Source organism: Ruditapes philippinarum, unplaced genomic scaffold (genome assembly GCF_026571515.1).
Source record: "Ruditapes philippinarum isolate M1 unplaced genomic scaffold, ASM2657151v2 ctg5880_1_1_1_1, whole genome shotgun sequence".
In the NCBI taxonomy this organism is placed as follows: Eukaryota; Metazoa; Mollusca; class Bivalvia; order Venerida; family Veneridae; genus Ruditapes; species Ruditapes philippinarum.
Window position 1 is genome coordinate 14,036 of NW_026856877.1, and position 25,631 is coordinate 39,666.

General features: G+C 31.1%; 1 protein-coding gene across 1 annotated transcript in view; it reads left to right on the top strand.

Annotated features, from left to right (window-relative positions):
* Window positions 1–25,631, top strand: part of LOC132747981 (ATP-dependent RNA helicase DDX24-like) — a 29,209-nt gene that overhangs the window by 3,157 nt on the left and 421 nt on the right. The window contains exons 2-17 of the mRNA XM_060737517.1: window positions 226–571; window positions 1,014–1,130; window positions 1,413–1,561; window positions 1,850–1,937; window positions 5,325–5,659; window positions 6,964–7,143; window positions 7,602–7,712; window positions 9,963–10,081; window positions 10,314–10,435; window positions 11,028–11,146; window positions 16,595–16,772; window positions 17,549–17,652; window positions 18,242–18,359; window positions 18,931–19,027; window positions 19,413–19,490; window positions 22,813–22,976. Of these exons, the coding sequence (XP_060593500.1) occupies window positions 226–571; window positions 1,014–1,130; window positions 1,413–1,561; window positions 1,850–1,937; window positions 5,325–5,659; window positions 6,964–7,143; window positions 7,602–7,712; window positions 9,963–10,081; window positions 10,314–10,435; window positions 11,028–11,146; window positions 16,595–16,772; window positions 17,549–17,652; window positions 18,242–18,359; window positions 18,931–19,027; window positions 19,413–19,490; window positions 22,813–22,976 (2,425 nt within the window). The remainder of the gene's footprint in view (window positions 1–225; window positions 572–1,013; window positions 1,131–1,412; window positions 1,562–1,849; window positions 1,938–5,324; window positions 5,660–6,963; window positions 7,144–7,601; window positions 7,713–9,962; window positions 10,082–10,313; window positions 10,436–11,027; window positions 11,147–16,594; window positions 16,773–17,548; window positions 17,653–18,241; window positions 18,360–18,930; window positions 19,028–19,412; window positions 19,491–22,812; window positions 22,977–25,631) is intronic.

Consider the following 25,631-nt stretch of genomic DNA (forward strand, 5'->3'; position numbering starts at 1 on the left):
ATATACATTTGTATTTTAATGGGTCATGAGTCATGGTTTTTTCTTATATGTATATAGTAAAAAGTTGTTTGTTATTTGATATACAGCTATAAGTTTTATTGTATTGACAACAAACAAAAACTAAACCACTTGTGTTCCTACTATTTGTGTTGTATAATGGGGTTGGTATAGCATATTTTTTTCACAATGCATAATCATGTTTTGTTTCATATATTATTATTTCAGAAAGGAAAGACCTTTGTTGAGACAGGGCAAGGTCATGATGCAGATACTGAATCACCAGAAACCTTAAAAACAAAAAAGAAAGATGGTAACCAAAAGAAGAAGAAAAGTAAAGGAAAAAATAATGACACAAGTAACAGCAAAGATAAAACACTTCAAACCAAAGACAAAAAGGTGCAAAGTAAAAAGCAAAAACAGAAAAAGAAACATGAGAAAAAATCTTTGGTAGAAGGAAAACATCAGACTGTGGAAGATGTTAATGAAATAATGTTATCTGAAAATTTAAATGATAATCAAGAAAAAAATCAGAAAACAAAAACACAAGGAGCAAAAAGGAAAAATACTGATAGTAAGTTTGTTCTTTAGCTAGAGATTTATTTACAAAAAAGTTGTATTGCCTTATGATTTAAATACTAATGTACAGGCTATCTGAATCAGTCTTATTCTAAGTGCAAGTGTGTAACATTCAATTTTTTGGTGAGTGGGCTTAATAAAAAATATTTTTTTTAAGTAACTACGATTTTTGTATGGGAACTGCTTGCATGCCAGTACAGATTGTTTTAATCATTCCATTTATATCACACAAGAAGATAATATATATTTCTTTATAAGAAATCACTGCTGAGTAAAAGTGCAGCATTCCTTGTAATTAAGAGATATTGCCTGAAAGACTCATTAATGAAAGTACTATGAATTTTATATCACAGTTGAGTGTAAATTAGGTTAAGCTTGATGTATATAATATGCCAGACGCCAGTTCTCTGACTACATGATTGGTTTTTATGTTCTAGATACAGAAAAAGATAATCCTGTGAAGAAAATTAAGTTGGAACCATTGGACAAAGTGAATGACAATGAAGAAAATAAACAAGACAAGCATGGTGAACCAGTTGATAAAACATTGAAAGGTTAGAGTCTGTTCATTATAATCTCTTAACCAGAGCAATCGATATCATTGATTAAATATTTGCGATTGTCTGTTACTAAAAGTTCTATTTTCTTTATTGTCTTTAGAGCAATATTTTTGTGTTGTTTGATCTTGAATATTAAAAAAATGTTTTAAGTATGATCCACTAAAATGGAATCTAAAATCATCTAAATATGATTCTTTATGTCGGACAAAAGCCACTAGCAGCATTTTTTTTTTACTTCTAAATTTTATACAGTGTTTTTAATTTCTTATCCTATAGGAATGGACGCTTGGAATGATCTTTTTGTACCAAAAGAGGTATTATGGGCCCTAAAGAGTCAGGGATTTAGAGAGCCAACACCAATACAGAGTCAGATCCTGCCGTCTGCTATCAGAGATAAAATGGACATTGTAGGAGCTGCGGAAACAGTAAGTGGCATTTCGTTTCTTGTATTGTAGCATAAGATTGTAACAAGCTTATTGCTACAAATGTATGGGTTTCATTTAGGATCAGATTATGTAAAAGTTCTGCCTTTTTCTTTCAAAGATACAGGCAATTATTTCACATTAATTTCTTATCCATGGCAAAGAATAAAGTGCTTTAGGCACACATGTATTGTTGTCAACCAAATTATCAAGGAAATTATGTGCTGCATTTGGATTTAACTTTATGTTTTAGCAAGAAGTCTAACATCAGTTTATTTTTCTACTTTTTAGGGAAGTGGTAAAACATTAGCATTTGGTATACCAGTTCTTCACTTCATTTTAGAACAGAAAAAAAGAGAGGCAGACGATAGTTTAAATAGTAAGTGCATGTGTTAGGTCCTTCTTTCTTTTTCTACAGAAATTTAAAGTTTAGATTATATGTATTGAGGTTTATCAAGCTACATACCAACAGTTACCTTATGTGCATATATGACTGCAGTTTTTTACCTATTATCCCTTCAAATAAGTTTGTTGGATAAATATTTACCCTCATAAATTATGTATTGTTATTTTTATGCCCCCGCCATATAATGGCAGGGGCATATAGTGTTACCCCGTTCATTATCTTAGTAACGGTTGCACACATTCAACTCAAATTTGCCATATGGATATATCCAGACCTGGGGATGATTACATTGATCAGTAATTGATTTAATTACAATTACTTTCAGATTTTATTGTAATTGATTAAGATTGATTACTCACACTTGTCTCTGTAATCAATTGAATTACAATTACTTTAACAGAGTAATTGATTGATAATTGATTACATTGAATGTACATTAGACCACCCCAGAATTAAGAGCACCCTGCTATTAAGACCGTTTTTAAAAAGGTTCTCAAGTCAATGGTTTCATGATCTAGATTTCACCACCTGCTTATTCACCTCTAAGACCACCATATTCAGTCCAAATTTTTGTTTAATTTTAATGTGACCCAACTATTGAGACCACTGATATTAAAGTCAACACCTATCTAGATCTTAAATTTGTTGCTATGATCTGCTTGAATGCTCTTTATCATGACACTTGATTTCACAAGGTGTGAAAAACTATTATTATTGGGTTATTGTATGAAATAAGGTGAGAAGGTAAATTTAAGAGTGCTACATTGTTGCTTTCAACATATATATTTTTTGAAAAATTAAATTTTTATTTGATTTATGTACATCATATTATAAGTGATACCGTAAAATTAATGTTCAATTTCTTCAGATATTATGTTTTCCTTTCATCAGATTAAATATCAAAGCATTCTTTTATAGCGTCTTTTATAATGTATTTAATTTTATAGGTACATGTAAATATACATATTCAAATATTGTTCATACAAAATGACTAAAATAGACCATGGTCTTAAAGTATGTAAGCAATGATAAGAATATTCACTTTGTTCCTATCTAAATGGTGGTCTTAATTGAGGATTTTTACTGTATAACTATAAAACAAAAGTTGAACTGTAAAATAAAGAAATCCTTTGAATTTAAATAGTTTCCTGTTAAATCTGGAAGTAATCAATGTCAATCAAAAAGTAATCATAATTACTGACTGAATTTAAGCTGTAATTGATTAATTACAATTAATGTAATCAATTTTGGACAAGGTAATCAATTACATGATGATTACAGTGTAATCATGTAATCAATTAAAAAATCAATGATTACGATTAATGATTACCCCAGGTCTGGATATGTCATGAGAAAATACAGGTCAAGTTCGAATTTTGTCATTGTTCGATGATTTTAGGCAGAGTAATGCCCCTTTTACTTTGAAAATAAAATGAAATTTTCAGTTTCCATTCATTATCTCTCATATGGTATTACACTTTCAACTCAAACTTAACATATGGATATGTCTTGAGAAAATACAGGTCAAGTTCGAATTTTGTCATGGTTCGATGATTTTTGGCAGAGTTATGCCCCTTTTACTTTGAAAATAATATTAAATTTTCAGTTTCCGTTCATAATCTACCCAAAGGTAATGCACATTCAACTCAACTTGACATATGGATATGTCAGGAGAAAATACAGGTCAAGTATGAATTTGGTTATGGTTCGATGGTTTTAAGCAGAGTTATGCCCCTTTTACTTTGAAAATAATATGAAATTTTCAGTTTCCGTTCATTATCTACCCAAGGGTATTACACATTCAACTCAAACTTGACATATGGATATGTCATGAGAAAATACAGGTCAAGTTCGAATTTGGTCATGGTTCGATGATTTTTGGCAGAGTTATGCCCTTTTTACTTTGAAAAATAATATGAAATTTTCAGTTTCCATTCATTATCTCCCCAAAGGTATTACACATTCAACTCAAATTTGACATATGGATAGGTCAAATCAATGCACAGGTCAAGTTCGAATTTGGTCATGGTTCGATGATTTTTGGCAGAGTTATGACCCTTTAACTTTGAAAAAAAAGAGGAAATTTTCAGTTTCCATTCATAACCTCCCCAACAGTTGTACATATTCAACTCAAATTAAAGATATGGATATGTCATAAGAATGCATTGGTCAATTTCGAATTTGGTCATGGTTTGATGATAGCTGACAGTGTTATCCCTCTTGAACTTTGAAAAAAAAATCAGATATTTAAGTTTCCGTTCATTATCTCACATTCAACTAAAATTTGGCATATAGATACATCTTAGGAATAAGCAGTTCAAGTTTGAATTTGGGCGTGGTTCAATGATTTTGGACAAAGTAATCTCCCTTGAATGTTGGAAAAATTTTGAATTTTCAGTTTCAGCACTCATACTTTTGTGGACATGTATGTAGGCATTTTTGGCTACAAATAGGTATTATGCAATTTATAATAGGTTAACACTGAAAAGTTTCAGTTCTTGAACATTGCATGTTAATAGTTTGTGTTAACATTGGATAGTTTTAAGGGCTTTGAGCTTAAAACGAAAAAAAGTTTGTGCAAACAAATTTGAAACTAAATATAATAACATCTAAAATTTTGGCTGCATGCGGGGCATCAGTCGCGTGAGGACACATTCCTAGTTTAGGTGATGTTTTCACTATGAATCGATTCATGATGATTCAAAAACCAGCTTTTTTTATTATGCCCCCACAAAGTGGGAGCATATAGCGTTGCACTTGTCCGTCCGTCCCGAAATCTTGTGAACGCAACTCCTCTTAAACCGGATGGCAGATTTTGCTTAAACTTCCAGGGATGAACAACCTTAATGTGTAGATGGTAGTAATGGAAGGAATTTTCGCTGCGACCAAATTTAACAGAATTATGGCCCTTTGTTGATTTTTTCATTATATACTATGTAGAAATTTTGTGAACGCAACTCCTCTTAAACCGGATGGCAGATTTTGCTTAAACTTCCAGGGATGAACAACCTTAATGTGTAGATGGTAGTTAAGGAAGGAATTTTCGCTGCGACCAAATTTAACAGAATTATGGCCCTTTGTTGATTTTTAGTTTTCAACTTGTGGCACATGTAGTCCAAAAAATATTTGACCTAGAGTCATAAGATTGACAGAACAGTGGCGTGTGGGGGCATTCGTGTCCTATGGACACATTTCTAGTTTTATTCAATATTTCTGGATATAAAAGTTATAAAACTGAGCTGAATCTAGTTAAAATCTATGTGAATTATCCTAACCCTAATTAAAAGTATGAATAGTATGAACTTACTTGTATCTTAACTCTGCATATTATAACTTGATTGCGTTTTGTTTGTTACATAGAAAATGGAGGTATTGGGGATTCAGAAACAGGGACTGAAAATAGTGATAATGATGGTGATGATGACATTGATGATAACGAGGACAATAAAGATAATGATGATAGTGATGATGATGGTGCTGATGTAGTCATTAGTGATGATGAAGAAAATATGGAAGACAGTGGTAATTGTGAGGAAGAGGATGAAAGTAGTGATGACGATGATTCTGAAATAGATGATGTTGATGATGAGGAAAAGGGTGACGATGATAGTGAAAATGAATGTGATAGTAATGAACAACAAACTTCTGAAAAAGTTGAAGGAGAATCATCAGAGGAAGAAATGGAAGGTGTAAAGGTAACACATACTTTGAGTACAAAACATGAACATCAATGGCACTTCAGTTTCTTTTCATCCATTTGCTTATTTGTTGCACTTTTCAAAGAAAAGGTGGAGCTGTTGTCATGACCCCACTTGTCAGCATTGGCATTGACATCTGTATTCATAAAACTTTTTGGTTAAGTTTTTGTTTATGGTCATTAACCTCAAGTTATAAAGTTAAATGTATTTGTAAGAATCGTTTATTACCGATTCTAATTAAAATATATAATATATATCTTACGTTAAGCGTTGTTTGGCGCCAACTTATTTAACGTTACGCGCTGAATAGTTTAGCGCGTCATTTTGACGTAATTGTTTGTTATGAATTTAAAAGGTAACTTACGTTATATGTAGCGGCGTTAAACGTTAAAGCTGAAACTGTATTTTAAAGGTTTCGATGTGAAAGACATTATAGTCGAGAATTGTAAAGGATTTCGGATATCAACTAGACTCGAGTATGCGCTTCTATACAGTATATATCTTTTATTTTCACACATCAGCATAAAACAAAGCGATTCTCTGAAACAAATGATAAAGTAATTAACTAATACATTCATTTCTGATATAAACTTAACAAATAAATAATAGAATAGAATAATTAAATAATTATTTCCTATGACGAAGAATTTTCTAATGAAGTATTTATTAATTTTAATCAATTGTTACGATTATTTATTTTATGGATTTTAACTGTACTTCTGTTTATTAAGATTCTTCATCATAGGAAATAATTATTTAATTATTCTATTCTATTATTTATTTGTTAAGTTTATATCAGAAATGAATGTATTAGTTTATTACTTTATCATTTGTTTCAGAGAATCACTTTGTTTTATGCTGATGTGTGAAAATAAAAGATATATACTGTATAGAAGTGCATACTCGAGTCTAGTTGATATCTGAAATCCTTTACAGTATTATTTATATGTGGATGCTCTTTGATTATTTTGACCAGTCACAGCCATTTTTAGGTAACGGTCACTGTAACCTGTAATTACATAAAGTTCAACTCTGATACTTATTTAAGGTGAAAAGGTCAGAGGTCAAAAGAAAAATAAAAAAGAAATGCTTGTGAATAGTGATAGGATAAAAATGTCATGAAGGTTTACCTTTTCAAGTTTTGTTTTGTCATATATGCTAATTGAAATGGAAAAAAATCTTGTGTTTTTTCGCTTGTATAGAAAGGAAACAAGAATGGAAAGAAAAAACTTATTTATAAATCCAGATTTATGTTGTAAGAATTTTGCCAGGCTATTTGATAATAAATGATTATCTTACAGGAAGATGGTATTGGTTGTGTGAAGGTAATAAAGGATGTAGATTTCAGCTGGCTAGAGGAACCAGAGGTAATTAAATACCAGGCAACACACCCACGGGCACTGATACTAGAACCTACCAGAGAACTGGCTATACAAGTGAAAAATCATCTCCGAGCAGCAGCCAAATACACTGATATAACAGTAAGAGTAAAGATTATTTAACGTTTACATTGAAAAGTTGTTAGAAAGGCCCTGCTTGATTTTTTTTAAGTGTTCATTGCTTGTCTAGGGTATACAAAAATAAAAATGCTGAGATACTGTAATTTCTGTATAGAACTTTAGAAGTTATTGACACGGACAAGCTTGGCCTGACTGCATCCATGTAGTGTTAAACTGTCATTAATGCTGTTAAATTTTAGTAAATTGACACATATCTTCTTTAGGTCAATTAATTTAGAAAATTAATTTTATTCAGAGATTTTATGTGCACCAAAAGACTAAATATTAATTGAATATAAAGGAAGATGTGAACTTCTGTAAATCTCCCAAAACTTTATATGACTGTAAAGAATATTTTGAATGCTTAAATCATTGTTAAAATAAGAAGTTTTCGTTTGGTTTAATGACATTTATAATAAATGGATAATATATATTTTAAGGTAGAAGCTATTGTAGGGGGACTAGCTATGCCAAGGCAGCAGAGAATTTTGGAGAAATGTCCTGATATCCTAGTAGCAACACCTGGTCGACTCTGGGAGCTTATTCAACAGGTACTATTGAATCATAAATTTATATTAATTTTATCACCAAGTCAGGTATGTTGTATTGACCATATGTGTAAATTCACTTTCATTTGTTAAATTAAGACATGTTAGTTCCATTAGATTTCATGTACATTAGTATCCCAAAATAATACATGTGGTTCTGTCTGAAGAAAAATGATCATAGTAGTGAGGTGGTCTTAAATTCTGATTGTCAATTAATGTTAGTGTGAGGCATAGTGTTAACATATGATAAAGTGAAATGTAATTATTCTTTATTACAGAAAAAAAATTACAAACAACATAATTTTCAAACAGCATATCTTAAATAATCAACAAATAATCTTTTGTTAACAATCAGTAAAGAAAGGGCTTTTACATAGATACTCGGACAAGCTCACTTTTTGATATAGTGTTTTGATGTCATGAAAACACAGGTAAATGATAAAAGACCTTACAACAAGTTGATAGACAATCAGTATTGGCATGTGTAATTTGACTATCCAGGGGAGGTCTGAATGATGGGTCCATTAACATGTAGCATTGTGATTTGATGTATGTAATAGTGATGTGATGTCGGTTTGACATAAAAAGACCATTGAAATGAGAAGAAGTAATTTTGTTCTTCGAAACTTGTCGTAATAACAGATTGGTCATAAAACAGGGTGTTGGTAATGTGGGGCTCTATGAAATATTTGTATATTTCAAATGAGTATTGATGATGAGAATCATTGATATAATGTATAAGAAGATAAGACAAGTTTTTAATACAAAGATCTATGATTTTATAATTGAAGTGAATTGCTTTATAATGGAGGCATACATGTGAACTCTCCCATCTTTAGCTGGAGACTCCCACTTTCTGCAGCCATATTTTAGGGGTATTTTCACAAATTAAAGAAATCTCCCTCTTTTTGGTATCAGAACTTCTTTCTTTATTGCAAATTCTAAAATCTCCCTCTTTTTGAAAAAAAATCTCCCACTTGATCATCAAAAAAAGTTCACATGTATGTGGAGGGTCTGCAGAACCATTCTGCTTTTCTCTCGTCGATTCATAACATTTATTTTGAAAAATTGCACTTGCACAACAAATATCAGACATACATACAGTGCAATTAGTGCATCTGTTAAATAAATTCATTATCTAAAAGTTCAAAACTTTAAATTACTTCTAAAAACAACCACTCAAAGATAAGAGCATCTGAACATGTCAACCATGACTGTCTTGCTCAGCTGGACGCTTACCCATCGATTCGTGAAATCCGATTCACCCTGTAACGTCATCAAAATATAGGTACTCACACCACTAAATGTTCGCATGGTTATTTTCAGTCCGATCTGATCAATATATGTTTCAAAGTCTTAAGTAAATTCTTACAGCATAATGATTTTTTTTTTTGGCTTAATTGTAAGTGTGTTTGATAAATTATAACATCAATATCGAATATTTTAAAGTAATTAGGTCATCAGCTGATTGTAGGGTAAGCACAATTACATCTGTTCAATAACGCATTTTGATTGGATAGAATTGTCAAATCTAGTGTCTAATAAAATTTGTGTAGTTTTTGGATGGTGTATGTCCTTGCAGAAGTATTTATACCAGACATTTATTTAGGTCACAAATCGATGAGAATAAGGCATACTAGTTACATAGAAAGTATTTAGTATCATATGAGACAGCAAACCATGATATAATTATATATGGATGTTGTGCATACATCATCCAATACAACTTCTGCATATAGCAGATAATAAATTATTCTAGTACAAAATAAAATCATTCATCATATAAATATTTTGTACCACATCACTTAGAACTTTATCAACATTATTTTGTCAAGAAATATTTTATTAGAATATCCAAACAGTATGTTTCTCTTATTTTATCAATATTTTAAATACTTATGGAAAATGTGCCCATTGCAGACCAATCCACTTTAAATAATTAATTTTGTATGTTCTTCAGAAACCCATTTTCAGTGTAGAACTTGGCACTTCAGTTTAAGATACTGAATTGTACTATGTTAAACATTTTAACAGCTCCAACATCAATGAAGCAAAATTTGCTTCAGCCTTTTTTTATAGGTATAGGGTCAACCTAAAACTGAAGACTGAAGTAAGAAATGGTCAAATTTGAATTACCCAGGTGTAAATTTAATGGATAACTGGGTCAAATAATGTGATGATTGTTATTGATAACATTGTATAATTATCATATAGGGTGAATTATTGTTATTGATAACACTGTATATTATATAGGGTGAAGTTTACCTGTCAGAGATAGAGAAGACCTGCCACCTGGTGGTTGATGAGGCAGATAGAATGACAGAGAAAGGTCACTATGAGGAGCTGGCCAAACTTCTTGAGAAAATGAAGAGGTTTGCATTGTATTTTACAATTTATATCTTCTGATAAAAATGATAAATTTCTTAATTTTGTAGTTTAATGTAAAATAATATTCAGTATGTTTCTTTTCCAGTCTATTTTAAAAAAATTGCCAAAAAATCTTCCAAGATGTCCCTTTGAATAATTGATGTTTTCCCTTATAATTTTGCAATTCAAGTTTGTTAAAATAACATACTTGTAATTTTAAAAATTCATGAATTTCAGAGATCCAAACAGGCATAACCGACATACATATGTATTCTCAGCCACACTCACTTTAATTCACTCAGGGCCACAAAGAATAGTGAAGAAAAAGAAGAAAAAGTGGGATGAAAAACAGAAACTTAGTAAGTCAATACGTTATTTTCATGTCACACTAATATTTCATACATTCTTTTTCTTGTTTAATTGTTTTATTGTTAGGATCTTAAAAGCATGTTAATAGTTTTATAATCATGATCATGGCTTTTCTTTCAAGTATTAAGTTACTTTCAAGTGATAGCATTTGTAATTGATGCAGTCTAAACAGTTCTAACCAATTTGAGGTGTTTTGTAGGAGTATTGGGCATACTTCAATTACTATAAATACAACTACACATACTGACAACTCTGTCTCAGAATTATTTCTTTGACTCAGTGATTGTGAGCATTGTGTTTTTTGTTTGTTTGTAAGATGTTTTTATGAGTTCAAATTCCAAACAGGTCAGGATTTTTTTAGATTTGTATTTTTCTGTTGCAATTCTAAAAGATTAGTAAGAATTGTAAAAAAGACATAATGATTTATTCAACTTTCCTGAGATATTTTCCACAAATCAATCATAAAAAATAATAAAAATCTACAAAATTATGTAATTATTTCTTTCTACTGGTTTAATTAATAGGTAAGTTAGTTTATAACTTGTGTATTATTTTTCATATCTTGTGTTTGTTGTTTTACAGCATATTTGATGAGGAAAACAGGTTTAAAGTTCAAACCTAAGGTTGTTGATATAACAAGAAAAGTTGGTACAGTAGAAACATTAACTGAGGCAAGAATCAATTGTACTAAAGAGGAAAAGGTATTTATTTCATGCTTTCCAGTGTTTTATTGTAATATATCAGATGATTATATTCTGATAAACCACTAGTGAAATTTATAAAATATAATTTTCACTGTAGCCGGACTATATCTGAATGCGGATGAAAAGAAAATCAAAACTGAATGGAATAACAGGCAAAAATAAATGCCGTCATGCGTAAATTTTACTTCTTTCGGAAAAGAAAGTCGATGTCACCATACATTATGTTAAAAATGTAACAACATTAGAGAAATTTAACAGAACTATATTTCAAACTTGTTGATGTGACGTCAAAATGTAATGACGTCACAAAGGAGAATGCGCGACGTTACGCGGCAAAATCAATAAAAATTACTTAAATTACTTAAAACGCATGAAATAAAAAGAAAATTTATTTGTTTTACATATAAGATTTCTATAGATTTCATTCGTGAACACCAGCTATTATATTTTCACTCGTGGCTACGCCACTCGTGAAAATATTGCATCTGGTGTTCACTCAGTGAAATTATATTTCAATCTTCCATGCAAAACCAACAAATATCCTCTATGTCTTGTCATTGCTATATTAGTTTTTAGAAAAAAATAAGATAACTGAGAATGTTTCTGATGTCAGTTTTCCTGATCGAAGTTACAATTTTGTATCTAATAACAGTTATTAGTCCCCTACCGGTTTAAATGGAGGGGGGGGGCGACTATAGGTTTACCCTCCGTCCGTCTGTCTGTCAGTCCGTCCGACCACAAAACTGGATCCCGCGATAACGCAAAAAGTACTGAAAATATTTTTATGAAACTTGATATATGGATAAATGGCAGTATGGAGATTATGCACGTCTTTTTATGCCACCGCAGCATCTGCGATGCGGTGGCATATAGCGATTCACCTGTGTGTGTGTGTGTGTGTGTTTGTTTGTGTGTGTTATATAGATTATATAGTGAACTTAAAAAATCTTCTTATGAAAAATCACCAGTCCAATTTCAACCAAACTTGGCAGGATTGATCCTTGGGTGAAGGGCTTCCAAAGTTGTTCAAAGAATTTAATTCCATGCAGAAATCTGGTTGCCATGGCAACCAAAAGGAATTATAAGAATAAATTTAAAAAATCTTCTTGTAAAGACCCAAAAGGCCTAGAGCTTAGATATTTTGCATAAGGCATTGTATGGTAGACCTCTACCAAGATTGTTCAAATTATAGCCCTGGGGTCAAAATTGGCCCCGCCCCGGGGGTCATTGATTTTCACTATATATACATATAGTAAAAACTTAAAATACCTTCTTGTAAAGACCCAAAAGGCCTAGAGCTTAGATATTTTGCATAAGGCATTGTCTGGTAGATCCTTACCAAGATTGTTCAAATTATAGCCCTTGGGTCAAAATCGCCCCGCCCCGGGGGTCATTGGTTTTTTACTATATATGTACATATAATACCTTCTTGTAAAGACCCAAAAGGCATAGAGTTTGGTTATTTTGCATAAGGCATTGTCTGGAACACCTCTACCAAGATTGATCAAATTATAGCCCTGGGGCAAAAATCGGCCCCACCCCGGGGGGTCATTGGTTTTCACTATATATGTACATATAGTAAAAACTTAAAATACCTTCTTGTAAAGACCCAAAAGGCCTAGAGCTTAGATATTTTGCATAAGGCATTGTCTGGAACACCTCTACCAAGATTGATAAAATTATAGCCCTGGGGCCAAAATCGGCCCCGCCCCGGGGGTCATTGGTTTTCTTTATATGTATATAGTAAAAACTTATAGTAAAAACTTAAAAAAATTTCTTGTAGCAATTGACAAATGCTAGAGGTTTGATATTTTGCATAAAAAATTGTGAAGTGAACTTCTAGCAAGATTGTTCAAATTATAGCCGTGGGGTTAAAAATTGCCCCCGCCCCGGGGGTCATTGATTTTCAATATATACATATAGTAAAAAATCTAATTGTCTGAAGGTACAAGGCTTAGAGCTTTAATTTTTGTTTAATGATAACATCTATAGGTACTCTACCAAAGTTGTTCAAATTTTGCCTCTAGTGTCAAAATTAGCCCAGCTGCTCCAGAGGCGATAGTTTTCCTTATATGTAGTAAAAACTTAAAAAATCATCTTCTCTAAATTTACAAAAGCTAGAGTTAAGATATTTTGAATGAAACATTTTGTAGTGAACCTTTAGCAAGATTGTTCAAATTATAGCCCTGGGGTCAAAATTTGCCCCACCCCCAGGGTTCATTGATTTTCAGTATGTACATATAGTAAAAAATTTTAAAATCTTATTGTCTGAAGGTACAAGGCTTAGAGCTTTGATATTTGGTATATAATATCATCTATGGGTCCTCTACTAAAGTTGTTTTAATTATGCCCCTAGTGTTAAATTTGCCCAGCTGCCCCAGAGGCGATAGTTTTCCTTATATGTATAAAGTAAAGACTTGAAAAATCTTCTTCTCTGAATTGAAAAATCTTCTTCTCTAAATTGACAAAGGCTAGAGGTTAAATATATGGCATGAGACTTTGCGAAGTGAACCTTTACCAAGATTGTTCAAATTATAGCCCTTGGGTCAAAATTGGTTCCGCCCAGGGGGTCATTGATTTTCATTATGTACATATAGTAAAAAAATAAAAAATATTTTTGCCTGAAGGTACAAGGCAAACAGCTTTGATGTTTGCTATATAATATCATCTATAGGTCCTATTCCAAAGTTGTTCAAATTTTCCCCTGGTTTCAAAATTGGCCCTGCCCGGGGTCAGTGATTATGTACACATAGTAAAAATAAAACAAATGTTTTCTGAATGGGAGAAAGCTACAGCTTAGATATTTGACTTGAAATGTTATTTGGTGGACCTGTATCAAGATTGGTTTGAATTAAACCCTTGGGTCCAAAATTTTGCCTTGCCCAAGGGGAAAGTGACCTACTTTCTTGTCTTTTAATGTACAGCAATGAAATTTTGACCATGTGCACAGTTTTAGTTGTAAAATTGAACTGTGATATCAGGTGACCTAGATTTTGATGATGTGACCTACTTTCTTGTCATTTGATGTACAGCTTTGAAATTTGAACCATGTGCACAGATTAAGATTTAAAGTGAACTTTGATTTCAGCTGACCTAGATTTTGACAAAGTGTCTTACTGTGTTGTCCTTTGATGTAGTCATGAAATTTAGGCTGTGTGAAATATGACCTTCGCCACCAAATTCACTAGAGTAGAGTGCATTGATATATTCCTACTCTGATCTTTTATTGAGTTAACAACAGATTTAACCACTTATCTGATAATAAGAATTAGATAGGTTAGGGATCTATGCATTATGACAATCTTCAAAATTGTATAGAAACAAAAAAAAATCTGTTCCTACACTACTATTTAGTGTTGTATTAATGCGGTGGCATAGCATTTTTCACAAATGCAATCTTGTTCTTTTCTTCCTATGTTGAAAATTCTGGTTGCTATGGCAACAAATAGTCTGAAAATATGGCAAATTTAACACATAAACTGGATCCAGTGATAACTCAAAAAATACTGAAAATATTTTTATGAAACTTCAAATATGGGTAGATGGCAGTATGGAGATTATGCAAATCATTTTCTTTTCTTTCTATGTTGACAATTCTGGTTGCTATGGCAACAAATAGACTGAATTTCTAGATTTCTGATTTGAATTTTTACGCTTTTTCACTATAAGTTCTTTATTTCTTAAGGTGTTTACTTCAAACTTTAAATATAAGTTTCTGGTCATCAACCACATCATAGGTGACAAGGTTTACAACTCTAGCACAAAACTTATCAGAATTACCTCCCTTGAACTTAGAATTTTTATGAAAAAAATGTTGTCTTTTTTTAAATAACTTTATTTCTTAATGTACGTACTTCAAACTTCATATATATGTTTCTTATTATCACTCAACATTTGTGAGAAGGTTAAATACTCTAGCAAGACTATTTCAAGAACTATTTTCCCCTTGAACTTAGATTTTTTTCGAGAAATTGGTATTTTTTACTCCAACTTCTTCATTCCTTATAGGATTTACTTTAAAATCCCACGTCGTAATAATATGACAAGGTTTATAAATCTAGAATCCATATTTCCAGAATTATCTCCTCCTTAAACTTTGAATTTTTGTTATTCATTCTTTAACATTGTAATTTTTTCTTCATGGATTTTCTTCAAATAAACATTCATTATGAACACCTACATTATATATTTTTTTTAATTTTCATCTTTGTTTCTTACTATGCATTATAGTTAATGCTATATTTGAAAATTGTTTTTTTTACTTTTCTCCGTTGTGACTATAAATGGTATCTTTAAACTTAAAGTAAAACTCATATCATATATGACATTGTTCATAAATCTAGCATCTTTATTTCAAGAGTTATATCGTCTTTAAGAATTTTGCATTAAAATATGTTATATTTTGGTAACAGGGATGTTTAAAAAAATAACTTAAGATTCTCCTTCAGTCTGTCTGTATGTTCATAAAAACTGTTTCCTGAGATCACTTTTAAAGATTTTTTCCAACAAGTTTACTTAAATAGAGAAAAGTTGATAGATACAATTTTAACAGCTTTCAACATTATTTCCTGATAATCATTTTATCATTGGGTATTAAAAATATTTAAAACAATGCTTGTTATTCTACAGTTTTCTGAAATATGTTTTGAAGAATAAGCTGCTGATACAAGTGTTCATCTGTGTTGTTTAAGGGAGTTAGGACTGTTGAATGTCATTAATACAACACTAATGTCTACTGGTTTCCTAGCAGTTTCCGGCCACAAATCGCACTTTTTAACAAATAAAATAAAAATCAGTCTAGGGAGTGGTACAAAACTTTGACAGGACAAAGTTAGGTACCTGTCCAGCATTGCCATGTCTTTAATGTTGCACTTTCATTTTACTTTTTAATTTGAATATATGCCTGAAATGTAACACCTTTTTTCACCTTTATTCAAAAATTCATAGTAGTTTTCCGGACCTTTTTTTATTTTGAATATAATTCAGTACCCTAAAGCACTGTTAAGATGGTTTTATCAGACAAACAGAACTTCCCAACCTTATTCATGTTGTCTGCAAAAATATTTTCTGAAGAATTGATTTTCCTAAAATGGGGTCTTAGTTATTGTGCATGGATATTCAAACTAGAATTCCCCAGGTGTTGCTTATTTTTGAAAGTGGCATATTCTCTTATGTAACTTTAGATAACAGGCAAAACTTCAAAACATGTAAATCGTTGTACTATTTTGAATGATGTTTAGCATAGAAAACAAATGTCTCTGTGATTGATGAAGTAATGTGGATGTCTTACCGGTAAAAATAGACTGTACTGAACGAAAATGATAAACGGCCGGAAAACTGCTAGGGGATGGAATCTGCTAGGAAACCAGTAGTCTTTGAATAAGTTACTTATACATGTAATAAGTTTTTATCTACTTTACTGAAAGTTATTGTTTTATTTTACAGGATGTCTACTTGTATTATTTCTTGAAACATTACCCGGGCAGGACCCTGGTATTTACAAACAGTAAAGATTGTATACGGCGATTGGTGTCTATATTTTCACTACTACAGTGTCATCCTCTACCATTACATGCTGATATGCACCAGAGACAGAGATTAAAAAATCTAGATAAATTTACAAGTGAGTATTGTATAAATATACCTTGATATATGTAAATTTTCATTATTGAATGCTTGTTTTATTTTTTCAAAATGAATATTTGTTATATTTTTTTTCAATATTTTGCATTTCTTTACCATTGTATAGTTTCTTATTTTGATGAATATGCATAAATGTGTAGCTCATTGAGAAGATGTGTCACATCCAAGATTCTTGTAGATAAAAAGTCAGGGTCACACTTTCATAAAAGTACTTTGATGGTTGTATCCAGTCAGCATTAGTATTACATGTAATTGGTTGGACATGATGACGATGTGTCACACTCAAGAATCAAGTCTTTAGATTGGAGATCTGTGCCATGCTTGCTTGTCTGAAGTTGTGCTGTGAATTCTTTGTAAACGTGCATAGATGGTCATGTCTGGTCAACAAATCTGTCACTCCTGGATGGATTTTATGATTACTTGGCATAATCTGTTGAACATGATGACAATGTGTCATATGCAATAATCAGGTCTCCTGTTTAAAGGGAAATGCCACACTTTTATGTCATAAGTTATAAAGTCATAATATGCTTGTGAATTGATTGGTTGTGTCTGGTCCATGACTTTGTTATTCATGAATGAATTTTAAAATAACTACAAATGTTGGCAGATTAAGCTGATGTGTTTCATACAATACCAATGCTTGGTAGGAGATGACATGGTAAAATGTAAAATATATGACAACTGATTTCTGTGTGTATTCTTATATTTATTGTATCACAGTACGTTATAATTAAGCTTTGTTTATGTTTTTAGGTAATCCTTCATCATTATTAATAGCATCTGATGTTGCTGCCAGAGGTTTAGATATCCCAAATGTTCAACATGTCATACATTACCAAGTTCCTCATACAGTCGAGGTATGTGAACACGCTTTTGCCATTAATGTTATGGATTAGGTTTTATGTCATACAGCAATTTTCTAGCTTAAGCGATATAAAAAGAGTTTTATAGCCCTTCATTGCATATTATTCACTTGTGTAAAATCACTGATTGCCAGTATTCTAGCTGGATGTTTGCCTCACATTTAATAATTTAAAGTAGACTTAAACTACTCACTGTTGTTGTTTTCTTTATTGTTAAAGGTTTTGTATTTTTGCATAAGCAAGTTGTCTAAGAATAAGTTAATGCTTACATAGTTTTATGAGTGGGTACTAAATATTTCATTTCTGTAGGTATTTAGTATTAAAATATGACTGTTAAGCTTATATTTTTCTGTTTTCAAATGTGCCTGAGACTTCATTATTTGTTTATAATATTATTGGTACTTCTTTTGTGATAAAGAGTTACTTTTACCTATTTCCCTTGAACATTTTGAATACTTATTTTTAACACTTTTGTCTTAACTTTGTCAAAGTCATGCCTCATGCTAAAATGTTATGTAATTTCATTGGCACCAGTTTGACAATTTTGTGAGACTTGGTCATCTATTGTTTGTGAATGTTTTAGAATTATGTACATAGAAGTGGACGCACTGCTAGAGCCAGTAAAGAAGGTCTTAGTATCATGATAATTGGGCCTGATGATGTGAAAAACTACAGAAAAATTATTAAAACTCTCAATAAAGGTAATATTAATATCTGTCACATTATTGTTTATTCTTTGTGCCTTAGAATTATTTTCATTTATGGTATTCTATGTTTCTTACATTTGTTTTATTTCAACAAATTTGGTAATTTCTTATATCTCACATAGAGATGTTTTGATGCTTAAAACAGATGAAAGGTCAATTTTAATGGCTTGAGTTTCATAGTTTTAACATTTAGTATAGGTTCAAGTTTACATAATTAAATTATACACAGCTGCGCAAGACCGATTTTAATTTTGTAAATATGTACTAATAAATTTTAACCAACTTCGTGTTTTAAATTATTTTTTATAAACAGTCAAATCACTAGACTAATTAACAGTTTGCCGATTTACCAAAGTAAGTGTGTTATGATTCAGTTGAAATACAGCAATCCTATTGGACAAAAAATAATTTCAAACACAAAATGTTATTTAAGTATTTATAAAACAGATTATTTTCAACCAAAAAACTAACAAATTAAAGTGATGTACATGTACCACTGTTTAAAATAACTAGATTCTTTGATGTAACTCACTTCAATGGTTCACATATATTTTCTTTATTGTAGATGAAGACCTGCCTCTATTTCCTGTAGAACAAAATGTTGTAACTGAGATAAAAAGACGTGTTAACATGGTACGCCAAATAGAAACACAGGAATACAGGTAATATTTACACAGCAATCTTCTTTATTATATAGATTTTCCTACCTTGTTTCATAGTAAGGGTTTGTCATGGAAAATTGGAAAATGCACAGTTATTCTTTTGTTGACATACAAGATAATATTGCTGTTTTCTTTAAGTGTATTGATTTTCATCTGTTCAGATGCATTAATGTCAGGTGTGAGAGGTTACATATTCTGTCATTTTTACAAATTATCACCTAGAACTATCTTATCAGATCTTCAGTCATAATTTCAATCCTAATTATCGTTTTAATTTTATATATATATAAAATGAAGGTGTTGTCTTTTTGTCCTTATTATTTTATTCTTATTGTTTTGGGTTTTGTTTTTGCTCCAAATATGACATTGAAATGGTTTATTTAAGGTTTAAGAAATCAAAGAGACACAATGATTGGTTCAGAAAGGCAGCTGATGAGATTGGTGTGGATGTTGAGGAGGAACTGTATCCTATTATAAACTCTTTCATTATACATATTGTTATACTAACTCTATCCTTATACACATTGTTATACTCACTAACTCTATCATTATACACATTGTTATACTAACTATCCTTATACACATTATTATACTCACTAACTCTATCATTATACACATTGATATACTAACTATCCTTATACACATTATTATACTCACTAACTCTATCATTATACACATTGTTATACTAACTATCCTTATACACATTATTATACTCACTAACTCTATCATTATACACATTGATATACTAACTATCCTTATACACATTATTATACTCACTAACTCTATCATTATACACATTGTTATACTAACTATCCTTATACACATTGTTATACTCACTAACTCTATCATTATACACATTATTATACTAACTATCCTTATACACATTATTATACTCACTAACTCTATCATTATACACATTATTATACTCACTAACTCTATCCTTATACACATTGTTATACTCACTAACTCTATCATTATACACATTATTATACTAACTATCCTTATACACATTAATATACTCACTAACTCTATCCTTATACACATTGTTATACTCACTAACTCTATCATTATACACATTGTTATACTAACTATCCTTATACACATTATTATACTCACTAACTCTATCATTATACACATTGTTATACTAACTATCCTTATACACATTAATGTACTCACTAACTCTATCCTTATACACATTAATATACTCACTAACTCTATCATTATACACATTGTTATACTAACTATCCTTATACACATTAATATACTCACTAACTCTATCCTTATACACATTAATATACTCACTAACTCTATCATTATACACATTGTTATACTAACTATCCTTATACACATTATTACACTCACTAACTCTATCATTATACACATTGTTATACTCACTAACTCTATCGTTATACACATTATTATACTTACTAACTCTATCATTATACACATTGTTATACTAACTATCCTTTTACACATTGTTATACTCACTAACTCTATCATTATACACATTATTATACTGACTAACTCTATCATTATACACATTGTTATACTCACTAACTCTATCATTATACACATTGTTATACTCACTAACTCTATCATTATACACATTATTATACTCACTAACTCTATCATTATACACATTGTTATACTCACTAACTCTTATCATTATACACATTGTTATACTCACTAACTCTATCCTTATACACATTATTATACTGACTAACTCTATCATTATACACATTATTATACTGACTAACTCTATCATTATACACATTATTATACTCACTAACTCTATCATTATACACATTATTATACTCACTAACTCTATCATTATACACATTATTATACTCACTAACTCTATCATTATACACATTGTTATACTCACTAACTCTATCATTATACACATTATTATACTGACTAACTCTATCATTATACACATTATTATACTGACTAACTCTATCATTATACACATTATTATACTCACTAACTCTTATCATTATACACATTGTTATACTCACTAACTCTATCATTATACACATTGTTATACTCACTTACTCTATCATTATACACATTATTATACTCACTAACTCTATCATTATACACATTGTTATACTGACTGACGCTATCATTATACACATTGTTATACTCACTAACTCTATCATTATACACATTGTTATACTCACTTACTCTATCATTATACACATTGTTATACTCACTAACTCTATCATTATACACATTATTATACTGACTAACTCTATCATTAAACACATTGTTATACTCACTAACTCTATCATTATACACATTGTTATACTGACTAACTCTATCATTATACACATTATTATACTCACTAACTCTATCATTATACACATTGTTATACTGACTAACTCTATCATTATACACATTATTATACTCACTAACTATCATTATACACATTGTTATACTCACTAACTCTATCATTATACACATTATTATACTCACTAACTCTATCATTATACACATTATTATACTTACTAACTCTATCATTATACACATTATTATACTGACTAACTCTATCATTATACACATTGTTATACTGACTAACTCTATCATTATACACATTGTTATACTCACTAACTCTATCATTATACACATTATTATACTCACTAACTCTATCATTATACACATTATTATACTGACTAACTCTATCATTATACACATTGTTATACTCACTAACTCTATCATTATACACATTATTATACTCACTAACTCTATCATTATACACATTGTTATACTCACTAACTCTATCATTATACACATTGTTATACTCACTAACTCTTATCATTATACACATTGTTATACTCACTAACTCTATCCTTATACACATTATTATACTGACTAACTCTATCATTATACACATTATTATACTGACTAACTCTATCATTATACACATTATTATACTAACTATCATTATACACATTATTATACTGACTAACTTTATCATTATACACATTATTATACTGACTAACTCTATCATTATACACATTATTATACTAACTATCATTATACACATTATTATACTGACTTACTCTATCATTATACACATTATTATACTGACTAACTCTATCATTATACACATTATTATACTCACTAACTCTATCATTATACACATTATTATACTGACTAACTCTATCATTATACACATTATTATACTAACTATCCTTATACACATTGTTATACTCACTAACTCTATCATTATACACATTATTATACTGACTAACTCTATCATTATAAACATTATTATACTCACTTACTATCATTATACACATTATTATACTCACTAACTCTATCATTATACACATTATTATACTCACTAACAGTCAAAGCTTACACATATTTAAGAAAGCATAAACATATTTAACATGTTTTATATGATCACAAGCCATAGTGACTCTTTGATGTAGTATATGTATGGAAAATCTCCTGTAGATGTTAACATATTGATTCATTCAAATTTCTTATATAAATTAACTGTTCCTGTAAGATGAAAATGAGCATATCTGTCAATACTTTTCTTAAATATACTAAAACAGCTCTTTCACAACCAATTAAAGATAATTGACCTCATTCAATAAAAAATGTAATAATCAGTTGAGTTTGTTCTGCTTCACACAAAATATTTATTATTAAAAACATCAATTAAATAGAATACAAACATACAGAAAACGTTAAGTATGCCCATAATACGGAGTCCCATGCTATCAAGTTTGTGATGCAGTATTTTTCTGTTTGACCTTGACCATGTTTAGTCTAGATGACCTTGGTGATGATGTTGCCCAGCAACGTCAGAACAGATACATAAAACAGATGAAGTCTGAACTTGCAGTTTTGTTGAAGCAACCACTTCTTATTGGCTCATCTTTTACCAAGTATCCAACAATGTCTGGTAAATTGATTACACCTCCAGCTAAAGGTAAGTTGATGTGTGCATATCTTGTTGTATTGTTTATACTTGTACACATACATGTACATTCCCTAGGGAAAATGAAAAAAAACACAATCCAAAGCTAGTCTTATAAAGATGCTTTTCACATATCAATTATTACACGTATCTTGTTACCCACCTGGTTGTCCATCCGCACGTAGCAATTTCTTGTCTGGTCTGCATATTTTGACTTTGCTCAGAGTTTCTATATTTGGCAAATAGCATTGCCCAGTAGACCTGGTTTTATGAATCGTGCACCAAGGGTAAAAATGTCCCCACCCTGGAAGTCATTTAGTATTATAAGGATGATTAAAATGAAACAATTTGTCAAACAAGTTTCTTGATTGGGTCTTTTTCCTAACTGAAAGATTATTTATTTATTTATTTCTCAAACAAATTTACACTAGGGTGTATATTGCGCTGCCTTTGAGGTGGTCTTGTTTATGCATGTTTTATAACTATAAATGAAGACATTAATGTTAAAGCCTGTTGAAATCACTAACAATTGTTTAACACATGAAAGAAGACTTGTTCTTTAAACATATTACATTTGTCAAAGATATATGACCGTAAAATATAGGTTATAAATAAATAACATTTTTATTGTTATCCCCCGCCGATGGAATCGGGAGGGGGATATAGTTTTGGCGTTGTCCGTCCGTCCTTCCGTCTGTCCGTCCGTCCGTACAAACCAGAGCTACATTATGGGGTTTGGTCTATTGTTCTCATAACAATAGATGTCTTTGATGTCATTCATTCCGTTTCTCTTGTGGGGTTATTTTCTGCATTGTGGGGTTAAAAAGAACAAAAGAAATAACAAATGAAAACCCCATAATGTAGCTCTGGTAAGAACATCCGTCCGAATTTCGTTTCCGGAGTAGTTCTCTGCAACTACTGGCTGGAATTCAACGAAACTTTATGGAAACATTCAATACCAAGAGGAGATGCGCATATCGTCAGCTTGTTCCGGTCAGACACTTTAACGCAGAGTTATGGCCCTTGATTAGTTATGCAGTATGCATATGGAGTAAAAATCGTTTACGCGCTACTTCTCTGCAACTACTGGCTGGAATTCAACGAAACTTTATGGGAATCATCAATACCAAGAGGAGATGCGCATATCGTTGCCTTGTTCCTGTCAGACACTTTAACTCAGAGTTATGGCCCTTGATTAGTTATGCAGTATGCATATAGAGGAAAAATGTTTCCGCGCTACTTCTCTGCAACTACTGGCTGGAATTCAACGAAACTTTATGGGAACCTTCAATACCAAGAGGAGATGCGCATATTGTCGCCTTGTTCTGGTCAGATACTTAAACTCAGAGTTATGGCCCTTGATTAGTTATGCAGTATGCATATAGAGCAAAAATCTCTACTTCTCTGCAACTACTGGCTGGAATAAATTAAACTTTATGGGAAACTTCAATACCAAGAGAAGATGCGCATATCATTGCCTTGTTGGGGTCAGACACTTTATCTCAGAGTAATGTCCCTTGATTAGTTATGCAGTATCCATATAGAAAAATATAATTTCCTCGCTACTTCTCTGCAACTACTGGCCGGAATTCAATGAAACTTTATTGGAACCTTCAATACCAAGAGGAGATGCGCATGTTGTCGCCTTGTTCGGGTCAGACATTTTAACTTAGAGTTATGACCCTTGATAACTTAGGCAGTATACAACCAGAGCAATAACCGTTTCCGTGCTACTTCTCTGTAACTACTGGCTGGAATTCAATGAAACTTTATGGGATACTAAGAGGAGATGTGCATATAGTCGCCTTGTTCCGGTCAGATACTTGTAACTCAGATTTATGGCCCTTGATTAGTTATGTAGTATGCATTCATCTCATTGGCATTTCCAGATATTACTATTTAACACAAAGTTATGGCTCTGTTATTGCCCTGAATATTTATCAAGTTCAAAGAATATTACTGTTTATGCCATGATTAATATATAAATAAAGCCTTATGTCTTCAGTTGTTGTGTTAATAATAAGAGGTTAATACACGGCAGGAGAGGGCCGGAAGGTGATAATCGCCCCGCAAAATGAATAATGGACCCGAGGGCCATTATTCATTCAGGGCCGATTATCACCTTCTGGCCCTACTCTGACGTGTATTAATGTCTTTAATACACTTGGTAAATCTAATAGATCTAGTAGCATTTTAAAAAAAAAACAAAAAAAAACAAAAATAAAAAAAACAACAACAAACAAATAGGATCTACTTTTGAAATTTCTTGTCTACTGTACTCTTCTACTGTTCTATACAAGAATGTTTACTGTTTGTGTGTTCAAAGCAGTAGAATCTAGAAGCAAGTTTTATTTTCATTTTTTTTTTCGGAATGAATTTGTCGTATTATTTCTTCAAATTCAATAGTAACAAATATGTGTTTGTACTAAATACGCTTAAGCTCTCACAATAAAATAAAGCGATTCGTGCTGACAACCTACTTTCACTTTCACAGTTAACTGTTTGATGACGTAAAATATGACGTCATTGTTTCAGTTTGTGCACGTGCACATGTTCTGCGGGCTGATAACTAGTTCTCGGCCCCGGGCCGCAAACACATAATAGGTCACGTGACACTCATAATCAGTTGAAATCATAGGCAATTTTGTTACTATATATAGTAACAAG